This window comes from Talpa occidentalis, unplaced genomic scaffold (genome assembly GCF_014898055.3).
Source record: "Talpa occidentalis isolate TD23 unplaced genomic scaffold, MPIMG_talOcc4v2.1 talOcc4.2, whole genome shotgun sequence".
In the NCBI taxonomy this organism is placed as follows: Eukaryota; Metazoa; Chordata; class Mammalia; order Eulipotyphla; family Talpidae; genus Talpa; species Talpa occidentalis.
In genome coordinates this window covers 128,108,919-128,132,780 of record NW_023602073.1, presented here as the reverse complement: position 1 = coordinate 128,132,780, position 23,862 = coordinate 128,108,919, and the positions used below count along the sequence as shown (strand labels likewise).

The following is a 23,862-nucleotide window of genomic DNA, read 5'->3' as shown; positions in this document are numbered from 1 at the left end:
TGATTTCTGGAGCTTAGGGCTTCAGCACATGAATTTGAGGGCAGGGACATAAATATTTACTCCATAATAACCCAGAATGATAGTAGAGACAGGTTTTCCCATTGGATGCCTTTGCTAGCAGTTAGATAGTTGTTCTAGTTCACCATTTTAAGGGAGTTGTTTCTGCTGGAGGGACCAGCTTCTGTGACTACTGAAGGTGCAAGGGAAACAATGTATTTCAGTTCATTCTTTCCCTTATCATTCTATTAATCTATTCTGTGCCCATTGTTCCTAGAGATCATAGTGTGGACATGGAACCTTAGTTTCTGATTTCATTTATCACTTTGATTTCAAATTTGTTTTCTTTTAATTTTATGAAATTTTCTCTAATTTTTTACTGGTCTTATTAATACTTTTTAGGTGTATTTGTTTTAACTTTTGAGTATCTATATGTTTTCCAAGAATGAGGTATTCAGAACATCTAGCTATCCTATGAAAAGAGCTAGTTCTGATGGTTACCATTCAGTTTGCCAGCTTCAGAATTGAGAAAACTAGACTATCAAGAACAAAGGCACAGAGAAAGATGTTCTGGTAATATTTGAGTCTTGCGACAGGATCACAGAGGGCATGGATAGTAGGTCAAGAAATGGGTTTCTCTTGAGGCAGACCAGCCTCAAATGTTGGGTTTTGACAGGAGGAAATGCTAGCATGCAACCAAGTGGCACCCAGAGATCCCCAAACTTGCGTCCTCTAACACGAGGTCCTGCCATCCACTGCATAAAGACAAAGGAAGCTTACTACGAGTGTGATAGATCTTTAATAGAATTAGTGAGCATAGCACGAGACAGAAGAAAATACCTAATAAGAATTTTCCTGTATAACACCCAAAATTGCCCATATCATTGTGGACAAACACCCAGCCAAACATGGTCAGTCCAAAGTGGGGTTGCTGAGGCTCACCACAAGTCTGAGGTAACCATAGAAAAGGGTCAGGAGGGTCCAGGCAAGTCTGGAAGGAAAAGAACAAAATCAAAATACAAGTCAAGAGGGCCTCCCCGGTGACACAGCAGTTGAGCGCTAGCTTGTGAAGCTGCCTGCAGCCTCTGCAGCCCTGGTTCGATCCCCGGCCACCGGCGAGGGTCCCACATGGCGCGCAGACCTCTCCTGCCGCGCCCGCTGCTCCCCTCAGCAGTGTACTTCTTGCTCTGCTCTCCCCCTGGCTCTGGTGAATTCTCTCACCCTCCCGTGCCTCTGACTGTACCCAGTGCTTGTATAAAAAAATAAATCTTTAAAACAAAAAACAAAAACAAAATACACGTCAAGATAAGATTAAAGCTGCCATTGTCAGTCTCTCCACATATCTTACCAAGGTTTCTCTCTTAGGTGTCTGTAAATGTGTCTCCTTCCTTGTCTCCTTCTTAGCAGTGCCAGGTGGCAAGTCTGGCAACAAAAGCAAAAGTGCTCTTTTTCTTTCTGAGCCCACCTGCCTTCTGTGTTATATTTAGCATCACCTAGCTACTCAGCGCTGCCCCAGTTCCTAGTAGCACACTGGGACTTGAGATCCAAAGTGACTATATGCTAGGGGGTGTGGGGAACACGGTACCTCCCCTCATAGAATGGCATGATTTGTTGTAGAGATTTTAGGACACAGAATATTAGTGACAGGAGTTTAGTTAGCTTGGACATGTATGTAAGAGTGACCTTAGAAATAAGGAGAGAAAGAACACAAGTGTTGTGGAGGTAGAAGTTGAAACCCCTGGCAAATCTTTTGATTTAGAGTTTAGACCTTTAATAAAATCCTGAAGAAATAGTGGTCCATGGGGGAGAGAAGATGATGCGTTCTCTTTTGGAACCATTATCATAATTTGATTTATTAGATTGTTTTTAGGTTCCTTTCAACTGCCAAGAAAGGAGATTGGCTATATATATGAAGCTGCAAATTCTCTTTGAATATCTATGCAGCTTTTAAATTATGAAGTTTAGATTTTATCTGATTGAGTAAAATGTGGGGTATATCACTCTTTATATGTTTCCTTCATAAGTAGATCTGTTTCTAATATAATTTTATGACTACAAACTTGCAATATTTAAACTCTGATAAAACGTGTGGATTGCAAATGTTATTTTAGTTTTAAATTAAAGGAAATGGCTGACATATTTAGAAAAAAACAGCTCAGACTTGTTAAGGGTAATGATCTCTGGGTTTGTCCTCGACATCCACCTTGATGTATAAGTTCTAGTGGGAACAAAGAAATGTATGCGTTAAGTAAGGGGCAATGATGTTAACTGATTCTGATGGTTGTGTGTATATATATATATATGTATTATATATCATTAATATATATTAATGATATTTTATTATTTTTTAGAGTGATAATTAAAATAACTAATGTTTATTTTATATTTGATAATTAGTTATCATCTATACATAAATATTTCAAATTAAATCAAAAGCAAATAGTTAACCCCAAAGATTAGTAAAACATTTTCTTTGTGCTCCAAAAACCTGCATCTAGAAAAGATGACTTATTTATTCCAATAGCTGAAAGGCAAAAGGAGACAAGAGCTTTGAAATGGCGAATTCACTGTGAACCTGTTTAAGAGTGAAGCAAAACCTTGGTAGAGTAGATGGTTCATCTAGTGCAGAGATTCATCCATACAAGACCAACAGTTCATAGCCTGAGACACACTTCAGTTTGTAGTTCCCTTTTTTCCATGGAATTTCTCTATAAATGAGAACTTCTTTTTTTTAAGAGGCCTTATGTTTTAACACAGGGAGAATAAGGAAAGCAGAGAAGAAAGAGTACCGCTGGGTGACTCTATCATATCTTCATCCAGTCCTCTCTCAGAGGGCACTAAGGTAGTTTCCATGTCTTCACTGTTGAACACAAAGTTGTAATAAACATTGTAGAGCATGTAGTTTTTTGAGTTGATGGTTTTATGTATTTTGGATACATAACCAAGAATGGGATGGATGGGTCATATGGTATTTCCATTTTAGTTTTTGAAATTAAGTCTAGGTTGCTTTCCATAATGACTTCATCAGTTTACCTTCCCAACAACTGATGAATTGTCTGTTCAGGTTTGTTGCACATTTATTAATTGTTTTTTTCTTTGTGAATTGTATAAGTGTTAATATATCCTAGATACTAACCCCTTGTCGATTATGTGATGTACATATACACACATCTTCCCATTCAGAAGAGGACTTTATAAACTACTTAAAAAGTAGAAAAAGATTTTCTTTTTCTGTAAAAAAACTTTAATTGGTAACCCCAATTGCTTCTTTTTGTTATTATTTTCCTTACCATGAGGGTCAAGTCTCTAAAAACATCTTTATCATTGATACATCAAACATTGCTCACTGTTTTATTTTGATGTATTTTATAGTTGCAGGTTTATATCTAAAAAACTGTATGTCTTAGTGGTAGTAATGGTGAGTTACAAATTATGGGACAAGTCAAACAGTCTTTCATTTTTTAGATCATTCTTTTTCTAATCAGAAGACAAAATTCTGTAAAATAAATCAAATGGCTCTTTGAAACAGTGTTATAATATTAAAATAAAAATTTATTTTTGACCATATTTCAAAGCACTTAATATAAGTTTCTCCTTTTATTGCAGTATAAAGCAGAATATACCTTATATTTAAATTTAATTTAAAGAGAAATGAATTCTAGACCTCTAGATAAAAGCATAGAACTCTGCATGAGGTGATGTTGTTAGATCTAATCTTTAAACTACACTTGAAGGAATTAAAAAAAAAAAAAAGTCATGCAATGATTGTTTCCCTACTTCTACTTCTAGAAGGAAAGGGAAAAAAAAAGGTGATCCATTTATTAATTTTTTCCAGGAAATAAAATCCTTAAATTATGATGACTAAGTTCTAAAATAATCTACTTTAAAGTTGCTAAAATTATTATGGTAAATTATTTGTAAACACAAACACTGAAAGTTTCAAGATGTGAAAAAACAAGTTTTTTTTTTTTTAAATGTAGATTGTATTTGGTTATTTTTATGTGTAAGTTGCATTAGACTAAATGAAAACTGTTTTTTCTTCCCTCTAATTTGGCGCTGTGCCATTTTATCATGAGGATCATCTGTTAGTAATTGAGTTCCATCCTTTCATGGATGGAATTATTAGGCCTTTAAACTGTAAATAAATAAATAAAAACGAAAAAACCACACACAACAATAACAAAAAAAAAAAAAAATAAAACCAAAAACTCAGACTAGTAACTGTAACTTCAAAGGACACCAAAAAGCAAGAAAACAACCCAGAGTCAGAAAATGTTTGATGCAGAACCAAGGAAAGGTCTTGATGCCTATGCTGGGACTCTCCCAGCAGAAGCTGTGACTGCTCAGGGGTGAGGCCACACATGGTGACATCTGCTAGTGGGCTGTGAAATCTTAACAGAAAATTTGGAGAAGAAAGCTCTTTTAGTTATTTTAAGGGCCTAAAAACTCAAGAGGACATAATTGTGTTTTCAGAGAAACACTGTTTGTCTTAGAAATCTAGCCACAAATCCACCCTGGTCAATTGTTCTAAGTAATAAATTTTCAATTAAAAATTATGAGAGGAGATAGATTGTGTTGTACTGACACAGATGTGGGAAATAAACATTTTGGATTATTCTGTATTACAAAATTCAGCATGTATGATATGCATGTATGCATATGAATCTATAAAATAAGCATAGCATAGGGCCTCCCCTGGTGGCACGGTGGTTGAGCACTGGGCTGCAAGGCTGCCCGCAGCCTCTGCAGTGCTGGTTTGGTCCCCAGCCGCTGGCAAGGGTCCCACATGGCGCGCAGACCTCTCCTGCCGCCCACTGCTCCCTCAGCAGTGTATTTAAAAAAAAAAAAAAAAAGCATAGCATAAATACTATGTAATGCTTAAGGAACATTATATTAAGGAATATTATATTAAGGAATATCAGAGAGAGATTATGGATGGGAAATATGAGAAGAAATATTGGATGAATGCTTTGATATTACCAGGCATTGTGTGGAGTTTTCTACCTCAGGTAATTCTCAGGATCTCCTTGTGAGGTAGAAAATAAAAACTCATACAGCTAGTTAACTTGATAGGGGTGATGGTAAGTAATATAACTGCAATTTAAAAACATGTCATAAAATTAACATTTGTGTGCTGTAAATTCAAATACAAAAAGCCATAAACTGAAAAGCAAAAAGCCTGACTTCTACCACTCAATTTCTACTTTCTGAAACCATCAATAATATTTTCTCATATTTTTCTGAACTGTCCTGTATGTAATCACATATCTTTGTCTATTTGTGTTTATATTTCATCCTTCTCTCTTTGTGTATGTTTTTTCTTGCTTTTATTTTACTCCAATGGAAGTACATTATATTCCATTTCAGCTGGTGTAGATCTACCATTTATGATTGTGTGGTAGTTCATTATCTGAATTTAATGTGATTTAATTAACAACATTAAATTGTGTCTAGTTGATACTAAAAATACTATATTCATGTATTAACCAATAAAACTGTTGCAAAAGTTTTCTAAGCCATTTTCCTGCAGAATGAAATAGTAAAATTCTATTTTATATGAACTGTATGCACTTTTAATTCTGTGAATTGCCAGAATTGGAAATGCAGGTTAACCTTAAAAAATCAACTTGTTGTTTAAAAACACCTCACACTTATATAAAGATATGAGCAAGCGCATATCAAAGAATACCTAGCAAGGTCTCATCTTGATGTCATATTTTCTTAATTACAACACACAAAAATTATAAAGACCTTGAAGAGGGCTATTCCCTGTAATCAATTGTCAACAAGTGGTAAAAAAAATTATGTATGAAAAAATTGCATTCGATAAAAATTATAAATTTGTTAAGTTGACAGAACTAAATATAGTTTTCATCTGCTTACTATAAACTATTATAAATTATAAACTATTATGCAATAGATAAATTTTCTCCTTTACTTTTTTTTTTTTGAAGATTTATTTATTTGTTTATACAAGCACTGGGTACAGTCAGAAGCACAGGAGGGTGAGAGAATTCACCAGAGCCAGAGCGGGGAGCAGAGCAGGCAGAAGGACCAAAGTACACTGCTGAGGGGAGCAGCGGGCGGCAGGAGAGGTCTGCGCGCCATGTGGGACCCTCCTCTGGTGGCCGGGGAGCAGCCGGGGATTTAACCAGCGCTGCAGAGGCTGCGGGCAGCTTCACAACCCAGCGCTCAACTGCTGTGCCACCGGGGAGGCCCTCCTTTACTTTTTTAATGCATGAAAAGTTAATTTGTATTTCCATCCTATAAATAAGAAAACTGAGTTTCAGCTAAGTTAAGTAATTTGCCTTGGGTCACACAGCTAGGAAGTGCCAGACCTTGGATTCCAGACCAAGTATTTGCCTTCAAGCTACCACATAGTATTGCCTCCTGAAAGGAGTTCAGAGAAACAAGGCTAATATGAGCCAAAATAATCAGAGAAGATATCCAGAGTAAACAAAACCTGGTCTTTTAAGAGAGAGTAGATCTTTCAAGCTAAGTTGAGTAAAGGGGTCATATATTTTTTAAAGATTTATTTATGCATAGAAGAACTGGGGTACAGGTCAGAGGTGTCAGGGGTGAGAGGATTTGCCAGAGACAGAGTAGGGAGCAGAATAGGCAGATCTACTGAAATACACTACTGGGGGAGCAGCGAATGAGACAGGAGAGGTCTGCTGCGCCATGTGCGTAGCTCCATGGCCCACTGGGGATTGAACTTGTGCTGCAGAGACTGCAGATAGCTTCATAGTGCTGTGCTTAACCCCTTGTGCCACCAGGGGGGCCCTAAAGGGGTTATATTGAATAGCAAAACAGTATGAATGAACTCTTGGAGGTAGAAGGAACACGAAGTATATGACTGGCTGAATTCAACAAAAGATCCTGAATGTCAGAAAAAGAAATATGGACTTGATCAGCTGTATGAGGGGTTGTAAGGAGTCATTGAATATTATTGGTCCAATTAATGAGGTATGAAAAGAGCCATTTCAGATTATCTTTTTGTACTACAGAGTGCTGGGGTAGATATTCAAGAAGATGGGTGGGTGGAATTATTTTAACTCAGGTAGGATGGTTAGAACGTGGGGACTAGGATGACTACTGTGATGGGAAAGTAACTTGAAGAACATTTTGAGAGTGAGAAATATGAAATAGGATGAGTCATTGTTTCAGTATGTTCTAATTATTAAACATTCAGTGTTCTTATGAAAAAATTTGTTTTTAAAACATGTTATGGAAATACATTTGAGAACTCAATCACAAACTATTTTGGGAAATCTTATTTTTTTGGTTTTTATTCATAAATCTGATTTAGCAAAGGTTCTAACTTCACCCAGATTTGGGTAGTCATCTCCAGTTTTCTTTGTCTAAAGCAGGGAAAGAAACAAAGTGTGACTGAAGGAAAAAATTGGCACTGACAATAATTACCATCAGTATCAACCCCATTTTTATTTCAACTGTGTGTTGCTTGGATTTATTTTAGCGCATCACTTACCCTAGAGGCTTATGAGGTTTCAAAAGCTGTAGCTTCAGTTTGAGCTTTATCCTTAATATTGTGTTGTCTTCACCCAAAAGCTGTTTTCTCTCATGGTAAAGAAATGGTGGCTCAAACCCGTGAAGTATCACCCTCCCTCTTTCACATCGAGGGGAAGAGAGTGAACAAATTTTTTGTCAGTTACCATGTAAAAGTTCTAGAATGCCATGTGATCTAATTGATTTATTTTCAAGTCAGCAAAGAGCTTACACTGATGGGCTCAGACCAGTCAAGGGAAGTGGGAACCATTACAAGGCAACTCTGTAGCTAAGATGTTCAGGATTCTGGTAGAAAATGTTACTGTGGGAATTCAGTGCTCGAAGGCAACTAGAAATTATCTTTTTATGGCCTTAACTTCTCTACTGTTCTGGATATGAACTATATGATTGTCTGATTAATATTTGATGTACTGGTACTTCCTCCCTTGGCACCTAACAAAGAGCACAGAGTAGCTAGGATTGTTTTTTATTTGGGGGGAGGGGCAGAGGATTGGTTAGTTGGATGAATATAAGCATGCATGAAGGAAGGAAGGGAGAGAAAAGACTTTTGCATCAAAGTGGTAAACAGCTTATATTTAAAACTTAGATAAACACACACAAGAAATGTCAATGTGGTTAAGTTTCTTTTGGAGAAAGGAGGGAGGCCATAGTTAAAATAGAAAATTTGAGAATCAAATCCTAAATAAATTGACCAGCCACACTCAAATATGTATTTCATATGGTTATATATTTTGCAATGAAACATTGGACCAGGGCAATATTCTTTTGCCTAAATATTGTAACATACATGCCTTAAAATTAGATTTTGAAATAGTGGTATCTATGAAGGAATTACTTGTGACAGTTTTGCTTGTTATCTATGTGGGTACATTGTTAAAAATATATTTAAGAACCCAGACTTCAGCATTTAACAAATTGTCTGTATTTTATGTGTGCCAGCCATTTCATTCTCAAGTTATTTTGTAAGTATACCCCATTGTCACTTATTTTCTGATGTGTAATCTGAAATAGAGAAAAATTGGGGAAATAAGAAACAGAGACAGAAAGTGAGGTAACATGATTTTAGTCTAAGAAAATGTAGCCCCAAAGTACTTTTTCATGATGTTATTTGTATTAGGTTGGATTCCTAGATGTCATCCATCAGGACAAGAATTTATGTGCTAATGATTGATTAAGTAAGTACCAGGAGAAAACGCCAGAGAGGAGACTAAGACCAGGAAAGGGAAGAAGCGAAGTAAGAGTGTGATTGTGCTATATTCTAGTTCAGTCTAACCCCTTGTTTTAGGTTTTGAACTGATAAAACAAAATGCTACAGACTGGGTGGCTTATAAAAAACCAGAAATTTATTTCTCAAAGTTCTGGAGGCTAAGAAGTGTAAGATCAAGGTGCCAGCAGATTTAGTGGCTGTTCTTGTTCTCTGCATCATGAGTTCAAGATCAGACTTTTGAGAAAAGCTACAGGTGCAAGTATGTAGAAATAAGGCATTCAGAACCTAAGTGAGGGGTACACAGCAAAGGGCAAAGGGACATGAAATGATGTTGGTAGAACACTGACACTGCTCTCTCTACTACCCTGCCCCAAAGTACAATTGTGTATTATCAGGGACATGCAAATCAAATCCACAGTGAGATACCACCTCACATCTGTAGAAATGGTTCACATGAAATAAACTAGAAACAACAAATGCTGGCAAGGATGTGGTGCAAAAGGAGCCCTCTTACGCTGCTGGTCCTGCCACTCAGGAAAGCTGTGTGGTGGACCCTCAAATTACTAAAAATGGATCTACCATGTGACCCAGCAATTCCACTCCTAGGAATTTACCCAAAGCACATCAAAACACTAATTCGAAAGGAAACCTGCACTCCTATGCTTATTGCAGCACTATTTACAATAGGTAAGATATGAAAACAACCTAAATAGCTCTAAACAGATGAATGGATCAAGAAGATGTGGTATATATACACAATGGAAAACTACTCAGCGATCATAACAGACAAAATCATGCCATTTGCAACAACACAGATGGAGCTGGAAGGGTTATGCTAAGCAAAATAAGTCAGAGGGAAAAATATAAATATCAGATGGTTTCACTTAAATGTGGAATATAGAGAAATGGAACAAAGGGTTAGGAAAAAGACAAATCTTGCAAGCTGACCATAAATCTGAAGCATCCGGTGCAAGAGGGGAAAAGAAAGGGCTCAGAACAGGGGGGGACAGAGTGTAGGGACTATGGTGACAGTTCAGGGGTCTGTGGTTGTGGGAGAACTACAGGTACAATGCCTGAGGGGAGAAATCAAATATTGTACAAAAGTTAACAATGATATAAGAAAACAAATGAATTAATTAATTTAAAAAATACAAGTGTGGTAGTTAGGAATAATGACTCCTGATCCATGCCCCCAGAGGTCTAATCTGGGCTCTGAAACCTGGGCAAATTAATTAGCTTGTATGGGTTTATTTTCTGCATCTATAAAATATGTTATAATTCTCTTACCTAAGTTCCTTAGTTTAGTGTATACATACCCCGGAGCCCTAGAATGATGGGAAGCACGAGTCAGTGTGATGTGACTTGCTCATGGTCCTGTCACACAGGTGGTTAATGGTCCAGCCCAGAGTGAATTCATCTCTCTCTTTTTTTTTTTTATAGAGGTGTGTTTTCTTTCTTTCTTTATTTGTTTGTTTGTTTTGTTTATACATGCACTGGGTACAGTCAGAAGCGCGGGAGGGTGAGAGAATTCATCAGAGCCAGAGCGGGGAGCAGAACAGGCAGAAGGACCGAAGTACACTGCTGAGGGGAGCAGCGGGCGGCAGGAGAGGTCTGCGCGCCATGCGGGACCCTCCTCCGGTGGCTGGGAAGCAGCCGGGGATCGAACCGGCGCCGCAGAGGCCGCGGGCAGCTTCGCAACCCAGCGCTCAACCACTGCGCCACCGGGGAGGCCCAATTCATCTCTTGATATCCATGTCTTTGCACTAATCCTTGCTGACTATGTAGGTATTCATTGAAATTTTCTTAGCATAGGTGGTGATGATTTCTAGTTTATTGGATATCATAGTTAGCTGAAAATTTATTTATATTTTCCCCATATATCTTTTCAAGGACATTTATTTGTGTAACTTTGTGATTAACTTACTCAGATCCAGTTGAGAGTGAGAATAAATAGCATAAAACAAAGGCAAAGTAGTATCATCTGGCAAAGTTCCTGAAGGGAAAAAAAAAAGACAGTTTCAGGTAGCACATACATAAATGCACATACATATTGATGAGTTGATGATATATAGTTACTTGTTTTGGACTTTTAATCAGGACTCTTGGTTGCAAATAACAGAGACCCAACTTGTACTAGCTTAGAAAATAGAAAGGAATGTACTGACTCATTACATAAGAAAAGAGATTGAATAAATAAGCCACAGAATAACAGAAATGCAGCTGTTTTCAGCAACAACTTACGTTAGACATTCAGACCCTGCCAAGCCTTTGTGGTGGTGTCTTGGAACCCCATGTGCTTTGCAATACTCTATTGTCACTCATTGCGCACTGGCTTCTCCCACAATCTCCAGCTTCTAGAGGGTGATGGCTATTTTTCATAGTTGGAAAATTTCAAGAAAAGATTGATGGCTGGGGCACTTGTCCCTGAAATGGTCAATTGTGGTAGGTAGGGAGGGCTTGGACATACTTGAAGATGGTATTTCCCAAGCCATCCAAGGTTTCAGTGAGGGGAGGGTTAATTATTTCCCAGAGTCTCCTCTCCCTCAACTTCTTTTTTTTTCCTTCATTCCTTTTGTTCATCTCTGTCCCACTTTACCATCACTCCCTAGGCTTTAGGTGCCAAGCTCATTAAAGTTGTGGCCTCTTGACTTTACATCAACAAGTCAGGTTTTGCTTTGACCTGACCTTTTACAGAGTGGATTACCGGCGGGACAAAGAATTGATTCTCTTGTTCAATTGAGTAGCCTCTTATAAATTGGATATTTATGATAAAAAAATTCTCCCCATTAAGTATGAAGGTTAAGGAGGGAGAGAAACTAGAACCCTTGATCTACCATAGTCATGGGAACTCGTCAGCAGGACAGTGATGCATCTATACTGCTCGTTCTAGCTGAAACATTCTCATAGGCAACATCCTTTACGAGCCAGCTGCCCTTTGGATAACCTTTGTCAGAGCTGGCTTATTGGTGGACAACAACCTGTGCCTCAGGTGTGTTTATAGAGCAGGGTGCCAGGAACAAGAATGGGCAGGAAGAAAGTGACGGGGATTTACAAAATTTCCCACTCATTACAGATTCTACCATCGCCTCCTCTTTTGTTTTAATTTTTAATTTATTGAGTTGCAAGTTGTTTTTTGGAGAGCTATGTTCTACTCGTGTCACAACAAGTAGCATCCTAAATGGGTAGACTTAGAAGAATAAGTATAGGAAAATTGCTCCTAAGAGTGCTAATAACCTCCTGTTTTTCTCATACTGAGCTAGCTCAGGATACTGCACAAGCCAACAAGGGCACTTCTTCAGCCCCCCAAATTAAAATCTAAAGCAAGATATATTTACCTACAGATGGTGAAACTTATTTAATATCAGTCATGTAAGGGAAACATGTATATTTGTAACAAATTTGAGTCATAAATGAAGGGACAGTCATATCATGTGCCTATTCATGTACTATACAAATTTGCAAATGTTTATTTAGTTTATGATAAAAAAAATATGAATGTGCTGCTTGTATTAGTATCTTGAACCAGCACAAATGTATTCTTTCTTTCACAGCTCTAGGGCCAGAAATCCAAAATCAAAGTGTTGGCAGGGACATTTTCCCTCCAGGGCCCTAGGGGAGAATCCTTCTTTGGTTTTTCCAGTTCTTAGTGGTTTCTGGCTTGCTTTCGCTATTGGCAGCTGGGTTCCAATCTCTGCCTCTGTCTTCATAGGTCTGTCTTTGCTCTTGTTTATCTGAGCCTGAATCTTTCTCTTTTATAAAGTATACTTGTCATGAAATTTAAGGACCCACCCTAAGCCTCTTCAGAGCTAATTACATCTGCAAAGACCCTATTTAAAATCAGGAACCACATGCCGAGGTGCCAGGAGGTCATGAATTTTGGAGGGACACTTCAACCCAGCACCAGGGAATTAAGCAAAATATATTTCTGCCAGTAAGTGTTATTATTTAAGTACTTGGTATTTGAAAGTTGCAAAATCATGGGAACTCTTAAGTCTGCCAATGCTCAGTGGCTTTAATGAGAAGTCCTTTTGACTGAATCTGTTTTCACAGTGGTTGTTGGTGAAAGGAGACCAGCAGGCAAGCAAAGTTTTTTCAAGGACCCCCTACCTTCAATGACAGGAAGAAACAACACAGATTCCTCTAAGGTTCCTCTACTTCCTGTTCTGAAATAGTTACTTTGTTCTAGGTCTAAGGATTCTTGAGAAAACTTAGAAGTTTTTTCTTATTGCATTTTATCCTTACTAGAATAAGATGACACCAAATATACTTCATTACTTTTATTAAAAAATGTAACTTTTATGCTTTTTTTTAATTCAATATGTAAAAGAGGCTGGTGACATTTAAGATTTTTCAACCATATTGGGTCCTTTACATCAAATTTTCACCCCCAATTCTGCCCCCATCAGCTTTAGAATAGCTAGAGATTCCCCCCACCCCATTGTCTGTTACAGAAATAATTGAGTCATTTACTGAGAGCTGATTGGGGATGTGCATAAATTCTTAAAGGATTGATGGGAGCCATTCCCTGGAATTTGTATCCTGCACTGAACAGGTTATGCCCATCCATAGTCAAGGAACAGGGTGTAGAGCAAAATGAAGATTGATGTTTGGGGCAAGGTGAATGGTTGTGAAAATAACTTCAGACACAAGTGGAGGATCAGAGAAAGCAGATTACCAGATTGAGTCACAGTTTGTGAGCAACCGAGTCAGTTGTGAGTGACTAGTGAGTAAGTAGTTCTAATGACCTCAGTGACTGGAAAGTTATGAGAGAATTAAAAGCAGCAAAGGGTCAGAAAGAGAGCCTTAGAGGGAGCTCAGTCCTGGATAGTGGTAAGTAGAGGAGTGGCCATGGGGGGCTTCCAGGATGTTTCTCTTACTACTTCTACCTCCTTCCTTTGTTTCGTACAACACTTTATTTTAGCTCTCACAATTTCTACTCTGTGCAGTTTCTTTTTCCTGTCTCTCTAACTTTTGTACATATTTAATTTCTCTATTTTCTGGTATTTCTCCTTTCCCCATCTTTATAGTTTCCTTTTCTTTTTTAATCAAAGAGCAAGAATACCTAATCGAAAAGTACATATTAGATAAGGGAAAGCTTATGTAAGTATTAATATTTAATGGTGACTGCTTCTATTGGTGTATATTCTTCAAAGAATTTCAAGAAGCAAGGGTTTCAAATACATTACCTGCATTTGAGCAGTTAGGGCTAAAAGCATGAGGGTTGATTAATTCTAAGATAAACTATTGAAATTTTAGGGATACACTTCTTTTTTCCATGAATGGAAAGTCAAAGAATCCTCTGGTAGCTTCACCTACAGCCCAGCCAGGCTAAGAATGGGACTCATATTTCTTTTGGATGTAAGGCTCTCTGGGATGTTAAGATACGCCCAGCTCTTTCTGAGTCTGATTCTTAGGTTTTGGGCTAGCATTATGAAGGAAACTGCCAGAGGGAAGAAGCTTCCTCTCATGGATTTTGATTTCAATGTCAGCCCACCACCATTCCATTCTACTTCATGTTTCTAGTTTCCCGCTCCTAACTTGAGTGGTGTCTTAGGAGCACATGACTATGATAGTCTTTTTATCTCCAAATTTCTAATAGTAAAATTCTTATTGCTAAATTAAAAGTATCTATTATTGAGCCCTATTTTGTGCCCACTTCTATGCTCAGCACCATATTTGTGATATATATATAATTTGTATATTATGTGTGTACACATATGTACACATATACATGAAGATGAGTGAGACATTGTCTAGCACCTCCAGTGTGGATGGGTAAAGATCACATTTGGAGGTGAAGGAGGACACTGAAGCAGTTTATGGCTATAATCCTGATTTTTTTTTTCTATGTGAAAAAAACTTAGAAGGAAGGTGAGCAAGGGCAAGGTTAAGTCTGGAAGAGCACAAGCAAGTCTTGAAACAGCTGCTAATCTGAATAGTAGGGGATACAAAGGTGATTTAATACAAACAAGTTAGTAAAGACTTCTGACACTTGGAGAAAGTGGTAATCTCATCTTTGTTGTTGCCATTGTTTCCATCAATATCATCATCATCGTTGTCATCATCATCTCCAAAACAACTTCAACCATAAAAGCTTTGCATAATTGAGAAGACTATTTTTTTTTTAAATACTGACAGTCATTTATGCTATTTTGGTGCTTAGTGCAGGGTGTTGCTGGTATTCTGTTATCACACTCTCCCTCTCATCTGTACGTGTTTAGGTTGAGCCAGTGATACAGAGTGGCCACGAGAGTCTTGTCCACCACATCCTGCTCTATCAGTGCAGCAGCAGCTTTAACGACAGCGTCCTGGACTACGGCCATGAGTGCTATCACCCTAATATGCCGGATGCGTTCCTCACATGCGAGACCGTTATTTTTGCCTGGGCCATCGGTGGAGAGGTATGCCTGCTGATTACTGAGATTATTACTGTCAGAATCAGTTGATCATACTTTTCCCTATGATTCTGATACTATGAAATTTATACTATAAAGCTCTATGTGCTATTTTTAATATGAGTGTTGCTTAGTTTTGTTTCCATAGAAGTAACACTCTCTTTAATCCACCTGACTCTATCGATTTTAGATGAATGGAGTTCCAAAGATCTTTTGAGCATGGTTGGTTTTGAGTGATGTAGAGTTCTCAGGGACGTTCACAGGCCATCATTTCATGGAGTTTTCTTTATTTAGGGTTTTTCCTATCCACCTCATGTTGGATTATCTCTTGGCACTCCATTAGACCCTCATTATGTGCTCCTGGAAGTCCATTATGACAATCCAACCAATATGGAAGGTGAGTTTATTTTTCATATCATCTACTTGTGACTTTACAGCAAGGAGAGTGTCTTATCCATCCTTTATCTCCACAATGACTAGTACAGTATTATTCATATAATAGATACTTAATAATTGTTTATTTTTTGAGTGGCTATTTTTTGACTGATTAAAAGGATTGTGACTCCAAAATAATTTAACATTTAGTAGTTTTCTCCATCAGCAAATGATTTTTAGACCAAGGAGTTGTTTTTTTGTTTTTTAAATTAATTTTTATTTATTTATGTATACAAGAACTGGGGTATAGGCCAGAGGTGCACAGGTGAGAGGATTCACAAGAGACAGAGTGGGTAGCAGAACAGGTGAATATACTGAAATACACTGCTGAGGGAAGTAGTAGGCGAGAAAGGAGAGGTCTGCTGTACCATATATGAGTTAGCACCCTGGCTGGGATTGAACTAAGGCTGCCCTGGTTATAGCATCATAGTGCAGAGACTTAACCCCTAAATCACCAGGGATATCCACCAAAGAGTTTTTTTAACCTCTGTATAAAATTTACTACACTTCACCTCAAAGCAATATAAAATAAAACTTTTCAACATTCTAATAAATGAATTTAGAATTTTCATTCTGCCTTCATGTTATAGTCATGAAATACACCAGCTAGATAAATCAGACATTTCTTCCTAATATACTATGTGGGTCAAAAGTGACTGCAGATAATATGGCAGCCATCTTTTATTCCTGGTGGTGAAGCTGAATTTTGTTTTTCATTAATCTTTGCTCACATACCTTTGCCTTATGAGATTTTAAGAAAAATTAATGAATTGCTTTCAACTAAATATGGAGAAGTATTTTTTAAGTACTCAAACTCACTTTTAAAATTATATGTTCTTGTTCCAGGTTTAATAGATAACTCTGGGCTGAGACTATTTCATACAATGGATATAAGGAAATATGATGCTGGGGTGATTGAGGCTGGTCTTTGGGTAAGCCTCTTCCATACCATCCCTCCAGGGATGCCTGAATTCCGGTCTGAGGGTCACTGCACTTGGGAATGCCTGGAAGAGGTATGTTGGCTCTGAACCTGCAGGCTGGTATTTCCAGATCAGTCAATGCTCTTAGAAATGTTGTGAAAAAAATAATTTTTTTAATTAGCAAGAAGTTTTTTGCTCTTTCCACTCATTTTAAGTTTCATTTTTCTTGTCCTGTTGCAAGAACATTATTTGTGATTTTACCAAGATCTTTGGTTGCTTTTTTAAATCTCGAAGACTACAAGAGTAGAATTCTGAAGATGAGAACAACTTCCAGAGTGTTTTCCTTCCTGCTCCTACATTTGATTTTTCATGCTGTGCTCTTAATCTTCACAATTTTTATTTTTGTTTTTGTAGTCTCTCCTGTTTCCCTAATTTACCTCTTTTCCATAGTTGTTTTATTTCATTATCTATACTCAGCTTTTCTGCTTTATATTTTTCTTCTCTAACCAAAAAACAAGGATACTTGATATAAAAGTATATATTATATAAAATAAAACCATATCTAAGTATTTGATAATGGCTGCTTCCATGTATAGGTTTTTTTCCTTGAATGAAAGTTGTTTAGCATAGGCGATATTCTTTATGAACCATAAGATATTGTGGCTGTGGACAAGGTAGCACATAGGGGAAGCAGAAATCTTGTGCTGGAATGAATTACTCAGACCATAGGTGAAATGGCCACAATGCTATTTCCCAGCTGCAGGACCTTGGGCAATTCATTTTATTTAATTATTGATTGATTGATTGATTATTATTATTTTAAAGATTTATTTATTTATGCATACAAGAGCTGGGCACAGGCCAGAGATGCAGGGGTGAGAGGATTCACCAGAGACAGAGTGGGGAACAGAACAGTCAGACTGACTGAAATACACTGCTGAGGGGAGCAGTGGGTGAGACAGGTGAGGTCTGCCTTGCCATGTGGGTAGCTCCCTGGCTGGCTGGAGATCAAACTCATGCTGCAGAGGCTGCGGATTGCTTCATAGTGTGGTGCTTAACCCCTTGACCACTAGGGAGGCCCCAGGTAATTCATTTTAATTCCAATCTCCCACTTGGGTTTTCTTTTCTGAAAAAGTGATTTCTCCTTTCAAGAGTTTAACTTCACAGGTTATGCTAGTACTCACCTCTTTTTGCTAGGAGCTTGGATACCTCTTTAAGGCCTAAAAGAAGGGAAATGAGAGATAGCATTTGAGACTGGCTTGAGAGGTCTTCCGTATGCATTAGTTTTCTTTTTCCTGACAAATGTTGCTTCACAAAGAACATTGTAAGAATAAGTCATGAAAAGTACAAATTAAAAATGTTTGGCAGCGTGAGATTCACTTCAAGTGCTTTGACTTTTCTTCTCAGTTGTCCCTCCAAGTCTGTTTTAACATGAACTGTCTGAACACGCATTTGTTGGGGCTAATTGCATCCTCCCCTCTGTTCCCCTAGGCTCTGAAAGCGGAAAAGCCAAGTGGAATCCACGTGTTTGCTGTTCTCCTCCACGCTCACCTGGCTGGCAGAGGCATCAGGCTCCGTCACTTTCGCAAAGGAGAGGAAATGAGACTACTTGCTTACGATGATGATTTTGACTTCAATTTCCAGGAGTTTCAGTATCTAAAGGAGGAACAAACAATCTTACCAGTAAGAATGTTTGGATTTTTCCCCACTGAATATGAGAAAAGGCATGAAACATCTGTCTGCTGAGATTCATAGCTAAGTGAATTGTTCTCTGCGTCCATATTCTTACCCACCATGGGTTGCACAACCCAGGTGGATTGTGTTTGATCTTTCTTCCAAGATCAAAACTAATTTCTTCTTATTATTCCCAGGGAAATTCAAGTTATTTTTTAAAGATTTATTTATTGATGCATGCAAGAACTGGGGTACAGGCCAGAGGTTTGAGGGGGGAGGTGAGAGTATTCACCAGAGACAGAGTGGGGAGTGGAACAGGCAGAACTACTGAAATACACTGCTGAGGGGAGCAGCAGGCGCGATAGGAGAGGTCTGATGCGCCATGTGGGTATCTCCCTGGCCGGGGATCGAACTTGTTCTGCAGTGGCTGCGGATAGCTTCATAGTGCTGTGTCTTAACCCCTTGTGCCACCAGGGAAGCCCTCAAGTTATTGATTTGAAAAGAAAATAAATATTTGAGCTCTGGGAATTTAATATTACTCTTTGCTTGAGTCCCCAATTTACAATTCTTTGGGTTGTAATTCTGTAGTGGTAAATTACCATCAGTTTTACCATAGAAAACTTTTGGAAGTTTCATTTGAATGTAATGATAATTTTTTCATTTGAAAGAGGTTTTTGGACATAGCTGATGATACTGTGTTGTGTTATCTAGCTTTCAACTTTGGGCTACAATACTTTTGGTAGTGATAGAAACATACAGAAGGAAATCTTACCCCTTACAATAATGAGGGCTTTAAAAGTTATGATGCTTCATATTGTCAGACATTTTATTCCATGACTATCAAGCTCAATGGTCATACAGTTTCTAAACTTTGCTCCATTCTTTAATGTCATGGTCCTGTACTATTTATGAAATACTAGTAATAACATTATCTCTTCTATAAGCAGAAGATCCTTGATACACCTCAGAGTAGAAAGATGAAGTTCAACAGTGATCTTGTCTAGATTTGTAAGGAATACACTCTCTTTTATTGTATTGTCATATCTTGGGAACTTTCCAACCAGTTTCATTGTGTTATCTCCGAGCCCCTCAATTGTATGCTGTGAGCAGGGTGTAAATGTGTTGTGATACGACATCTGTACCCTAATGTAGTGAGGCAGGGAGGGAAAATCTGGAAGCTGGTGCCTAGATTTAGCTGCTTTGATCCATGAGTAGCCTTGTCCATTTTACCTGAGTGGGAGTCATAAAAAATTACAATTTTCTATGTGTGTTTGATTGTTCATAAAGTTAAAAAACACTGAAACGATAAATTATTATTAATTTACCTCATAATGCTTTTGTTAGTAAAAAGACATGGCTGAAGTCCTTTAAAAATATAATGGAGGGCCTCCCTGGTGGCGCAGCGGTTGAGCCCTGGGTTGTGAAGCTGCCCACAGCCTCTGCAGCGCCGGTTCGATCCCCAGCCGCAGGGCGAAGGTCCCACATGGCGCGCAGACCACTCCTGCCGCCCGCTGCTCCCCTCAGCAGTGTACTTCATCAGTCTGCCTTCTCTGCCCTCCCCTCTGGCTCTGTTGAATTCTCTCACCCTCCCGCACTTCTGACTGTACCCAGTGCTTGTATAAATAAATAAATCTTTAAAAAAATATATAATGGAAATGAAGAAGTAGGCACAGTAACTAGTATCTATGACTAATGTTTAGAATATGTTTAATCTATGCTAAAGACGAAGCATATCTTTAATCTCTTTATAGTATCGGTGACAAATTAGTGCTATTTTTATCATTATGTTTTATATGAGCAAAGTATGCCCAGTGAATTCATTTCCTTACCTAAGGTCATTCAGCTGGACCAGGCTGGATGCTAGCCTAGACACAGAGAGTCTGGCCTTTTGTCTGCTTGCTAAGTTATTGTACTAGCACTACTAGAATTATATAGAGCAAATGTCTTCACCTGAGTCAAATTAATTAATGCATCTGTTCATATAACAAATTGAGCCATTGCTTTACAAATGTATTAATAAATAAATTCCAATCTGAAAGCTTTTACTTTTATGTTTTAGGGAGATAATCTAATTACTGAGTGTCGCTACAACACAAAAGATAGAACCCGGATGACTTGGGTAAGAAAATTTTTACTATTATTAAAATTAATTTGTGGAGAAGGAGGAATACATTTTGGTTTTGGAAGATTAAAAGTAATTGTTTCATATGTAAGAAAAATTCCTGAACACCTTAAGCACACAACATTGTAAAAATGAAATAAAAGCATTTTCATTTATCAGACTGAACAAGTGATAATCATGGTAATATTTGTAGTATAATTTACTAACTTTCATGAGAAACTATCCTTAGCCTTCTAATTTTTATCCACCAAATATTATTTAATAAAAAAGCCTGTTATTACTAGTAACCATCCATTTTGTCTATTTGAATCTGGATTTAGATGAATCAACACTTCAAAAGGAAGAATGAATTACATGACCCTAGGGCTTCTGACCCAAAGAGAATTCTAGACCCAACAGATTTACTGGGGGACTTCTGCCAGTCATTCAATAAACAGATCATCCACTCTCTTCCAAGGAACACAAAAATTAGGAACACCTCTCACCAGCTAATTTTATGAAGTTTATATAATCTTAGTAAAACTTGATAAGGATAGTATGAGAGATCAACAAAATGTATCTGGTAAAAAATATCTTTGACAAAGTACTGACAAACCAAATCCTGCATTTTGTAAAAATATAATGTTAGGACCAATTTGGATTTACCCAAGGAACATAAATATGGTATACATTAGAAAATAGATTAACATCATCTACATTAAGAGATTGAATGGAGAGGGCATATGATCACCTCAATATGGGTAGAAAAAACATTCTTAAAATATGTCAGTTATAGGGAATAACCGAGTATGGTTAGCAAACTGGACTAGGAGAGACTTGCCTTGATCAGATTAAGATTAGTTATGAAAAATCTATAGACAATAGCAGATTAAATAAAACCCTAGCAATAGTTTCTTAGAGCAAGAAGAAAAATCAGGATATTTATTATCACTATTATATTTTTAACATTGTTCAGGGAAAAATGAATAAATAAGTTTTAAACAGAAAAAATTAATTTGCAAAACACAGATTAATAAAGTATTAGTGTCCAATTAATAAAAGGAATTTTATAAATCTGTAACATACGATATTCAATAGAAAAAACAGTAACAAACAAAAACATTTCACAGAAATAAAAGCTCACATTGGTAATAAACAAAATGAAGTAAGTTCAGTTTCATTTGAAACCAGGGTCATGCAGATACAAATCAGATGAGATATTTTATAATGACCAGTTTGGCAATATTTAAACTTTTATTTCCAGTGTGCTAACCTGGAATGCTCATACATTGCTAGTTGGAATGTAAATTTATAAAACCACTTTGAGAAGAAACATGACTATTTGGTAAAATTAGAGATTTATATATGCTCTACCCAGTTCCTTTCCTATGTACATTTAACTTCGAGGTTACTTTTGCAGGCCCTCCTCTGGGAGAGAAATATATAAAATATTCATAGTAACATATAACAACACAGGAACAAAAAACTGGAAACAGCATAACAGTTTATCAAAAGGAGAACAAATAAGTTACAATATATGCATATAGTAAAAAAGCACATAATTATGAAAATTATTGAACTAATCCTGTATATTAACATGAATATATCTGTAGAAAATATTGATTGAAATGAGCACAATTGCATCAGAATCTATGTAGTAAGATATCCTGTGTTTTCAGTACAAACAGTATATAGTTTAAGGATAATATATCAACAAACTGTCTTATCTGGAATGAAAAGCTATAGAATTAAAAATAAAATATTAAGGTAATCGTCTTTGGCTGGGGTGAGAAAGAGTTGAAAATGGGTTCATAGAGAATAGTCAAAGCACTGATGTTGGCTTTGTTTTTCTAATGCCTTATATATAATTTTGCTTTTATAATATATTTTACTGAAGACATAATAAATAATTATTTGAATGTATATTGTGGACACACTCCCTATTCTAGACCAACAGAACTAAATGCCAACCAGTGAAAATATTAGATGATAAGAACTCACAGCTGTCCCTGAGCATCAGGGAGAATTTCTATTGGTCTATCTTCAAGCTCACTGATGCTTTCATCTCCTACTTTAAATCTTCTCTTGAGTTCATCCTGTGAATTTTTTAATCAGTTATATTACTGCTCAGCTTTAGATTTTTTTATTGATTCTTTTTTATGTTTTCCTTTCTCTGATATCATTCCTTCCTTCTTTACTCATTTTAACACATTTTCTTTAATTACTTCTACATGTTTTTTATTTAACTCTTCGAACATATTTAAATATGTTAAATCTGGCATCAGTTTTAACCATCAGTTTTTCTCTGTGTGAAGATTATAGTTTCCTGTTTTTCTCATGCTTAAAAATTATTGGTTGAAAATTGGACATTGCAGATAATATGTTGTAGCAATCCAGATTCTATTCTTCTGAGGATTTTGATCTTTTAAAATTTTAGTAGATAATTTATTACCTAGATTCAAAGCATGAAATCTCTATATTTTTTCCTCCCCTGTGGTTTGCAGCTGCTGGTGTTTAATACACATGATGACAAGATTATAGAAAATTTAGTTCGGTCAGGCAAAGAGTCCCTCAAACTCACTGATAAGTTAACAAAACATCCCCACAATACTCTGAAATATTCTTACAGTAGTAAGTAATATTCTTACAGTAGTAAGAAGTTTATATCATGTAATCAGAACTTAAAGGAGATAATTAGGTTATTTAAGGAAGGCAACTTTTAAAGAGATGAAAATAATTCTATTAATTTTCAAATGTATCACTACCTTTTTAGAGACTTAATTGCGATTTAGGATGCTTTTCAGTTTTAAGATTTATTAATATTCAATATTGGAAAGAATGTATTTCATTTTAGTTTGTACATTATAAGTGTCAGAGTTGTAGAACATGTCTTTCTAAATAAAATATCATCTCTATTTTTCAGGGAGGACTTAGCACCAGAAATGAAATGTGTCTCTCATATCTTCTTTATTATCCAAGAATTAATCTTACTCGATGTGCCAGTATTCCAGATATTATGGAACAACTTCAGTTCATTGGTGTTAAGGAGATTTATAGGCCAGTCACGTAAGTTGTAAAATGAATTCTTAGTAGGGATAATATACTTTGGAGAAGGATGGGTTTTATTTTCACTGTTGATTCATCACCAAGTTATGAAATTCATTTTTGTACTGTTCTATTTGGATGTTTTCAACTGGGGAGACTGATTGAGCTTCTTGGTTACTATGTCCAGGATCTCTAAGACTATACTTCCCCCTCCCAGGTTCATTGATTTGCTTGGAGTACCTAAAGGATTCAGCTATAGTTGCATTCATGACTAATATTTATCATAGAGAAGTAAACAAAAGAAAGGCATATAGGGCAAAGTTTTGGAAACCAGCTGCAAATTTCCAAGAGACCTTTCTCAATGAAGTCACACAGAATGCACTTAATTCTACCTGCATCAGATTGTGACACTGTATCAGCATATTGATAACATGAAATGTTATCAACTGGGGAAATCACTAGAGACAATTCCCACAGTTTTTACTGGAGCTGGTCACATAAGTTGTTTTTGCCAAACATAAGCGGATGTTCAGAGTGACTGTGCTTTTTCGTACAATCTAA

The 23,862-nt window shown here is 36.9% G+C and overlaps 1 protein-coding gene across 1 annotated transcript in view; it reads left to right on the top strand.

Moving 5' to 3' along the window:
- The window catches only part of MOXD1 (monooxygenase DBH like 1), a 73,975-nt gene that overhangs the window by 39,931 nt on the left and 10,182 nt on the right, over positions 1 to 23,862 (top strand). The window contains exons 5-10 of the mRNA XM_037520411.2: positions 14,953 to 15,132; positions 15,421 to 15,523; positions 16,408 to 16,574; positions 17,973 to 18,164; positions 20,215 to 20,274; positions 23,180 to 23,322. Of these exons, the coding sequence (XP_037376308.1) occupies positions 14,953 to 15,132; positions 15,421 to 15,523; positions 16,408 to 16,574; positions 17,973 to 18,164; positions 20,215 to 20,274; positions 23,180 to 23,322 (845 nt within the window). The remainder of the gene's footprint in view (positions 1 to 14,952; positions 15,133 to 15,420; positions 15,524 to 16,407; positions 16,575 to 17,972; positions 18,165 to 20,214; positions 20,275 to 23,179; positions 23,323 to 23,862) is intronic.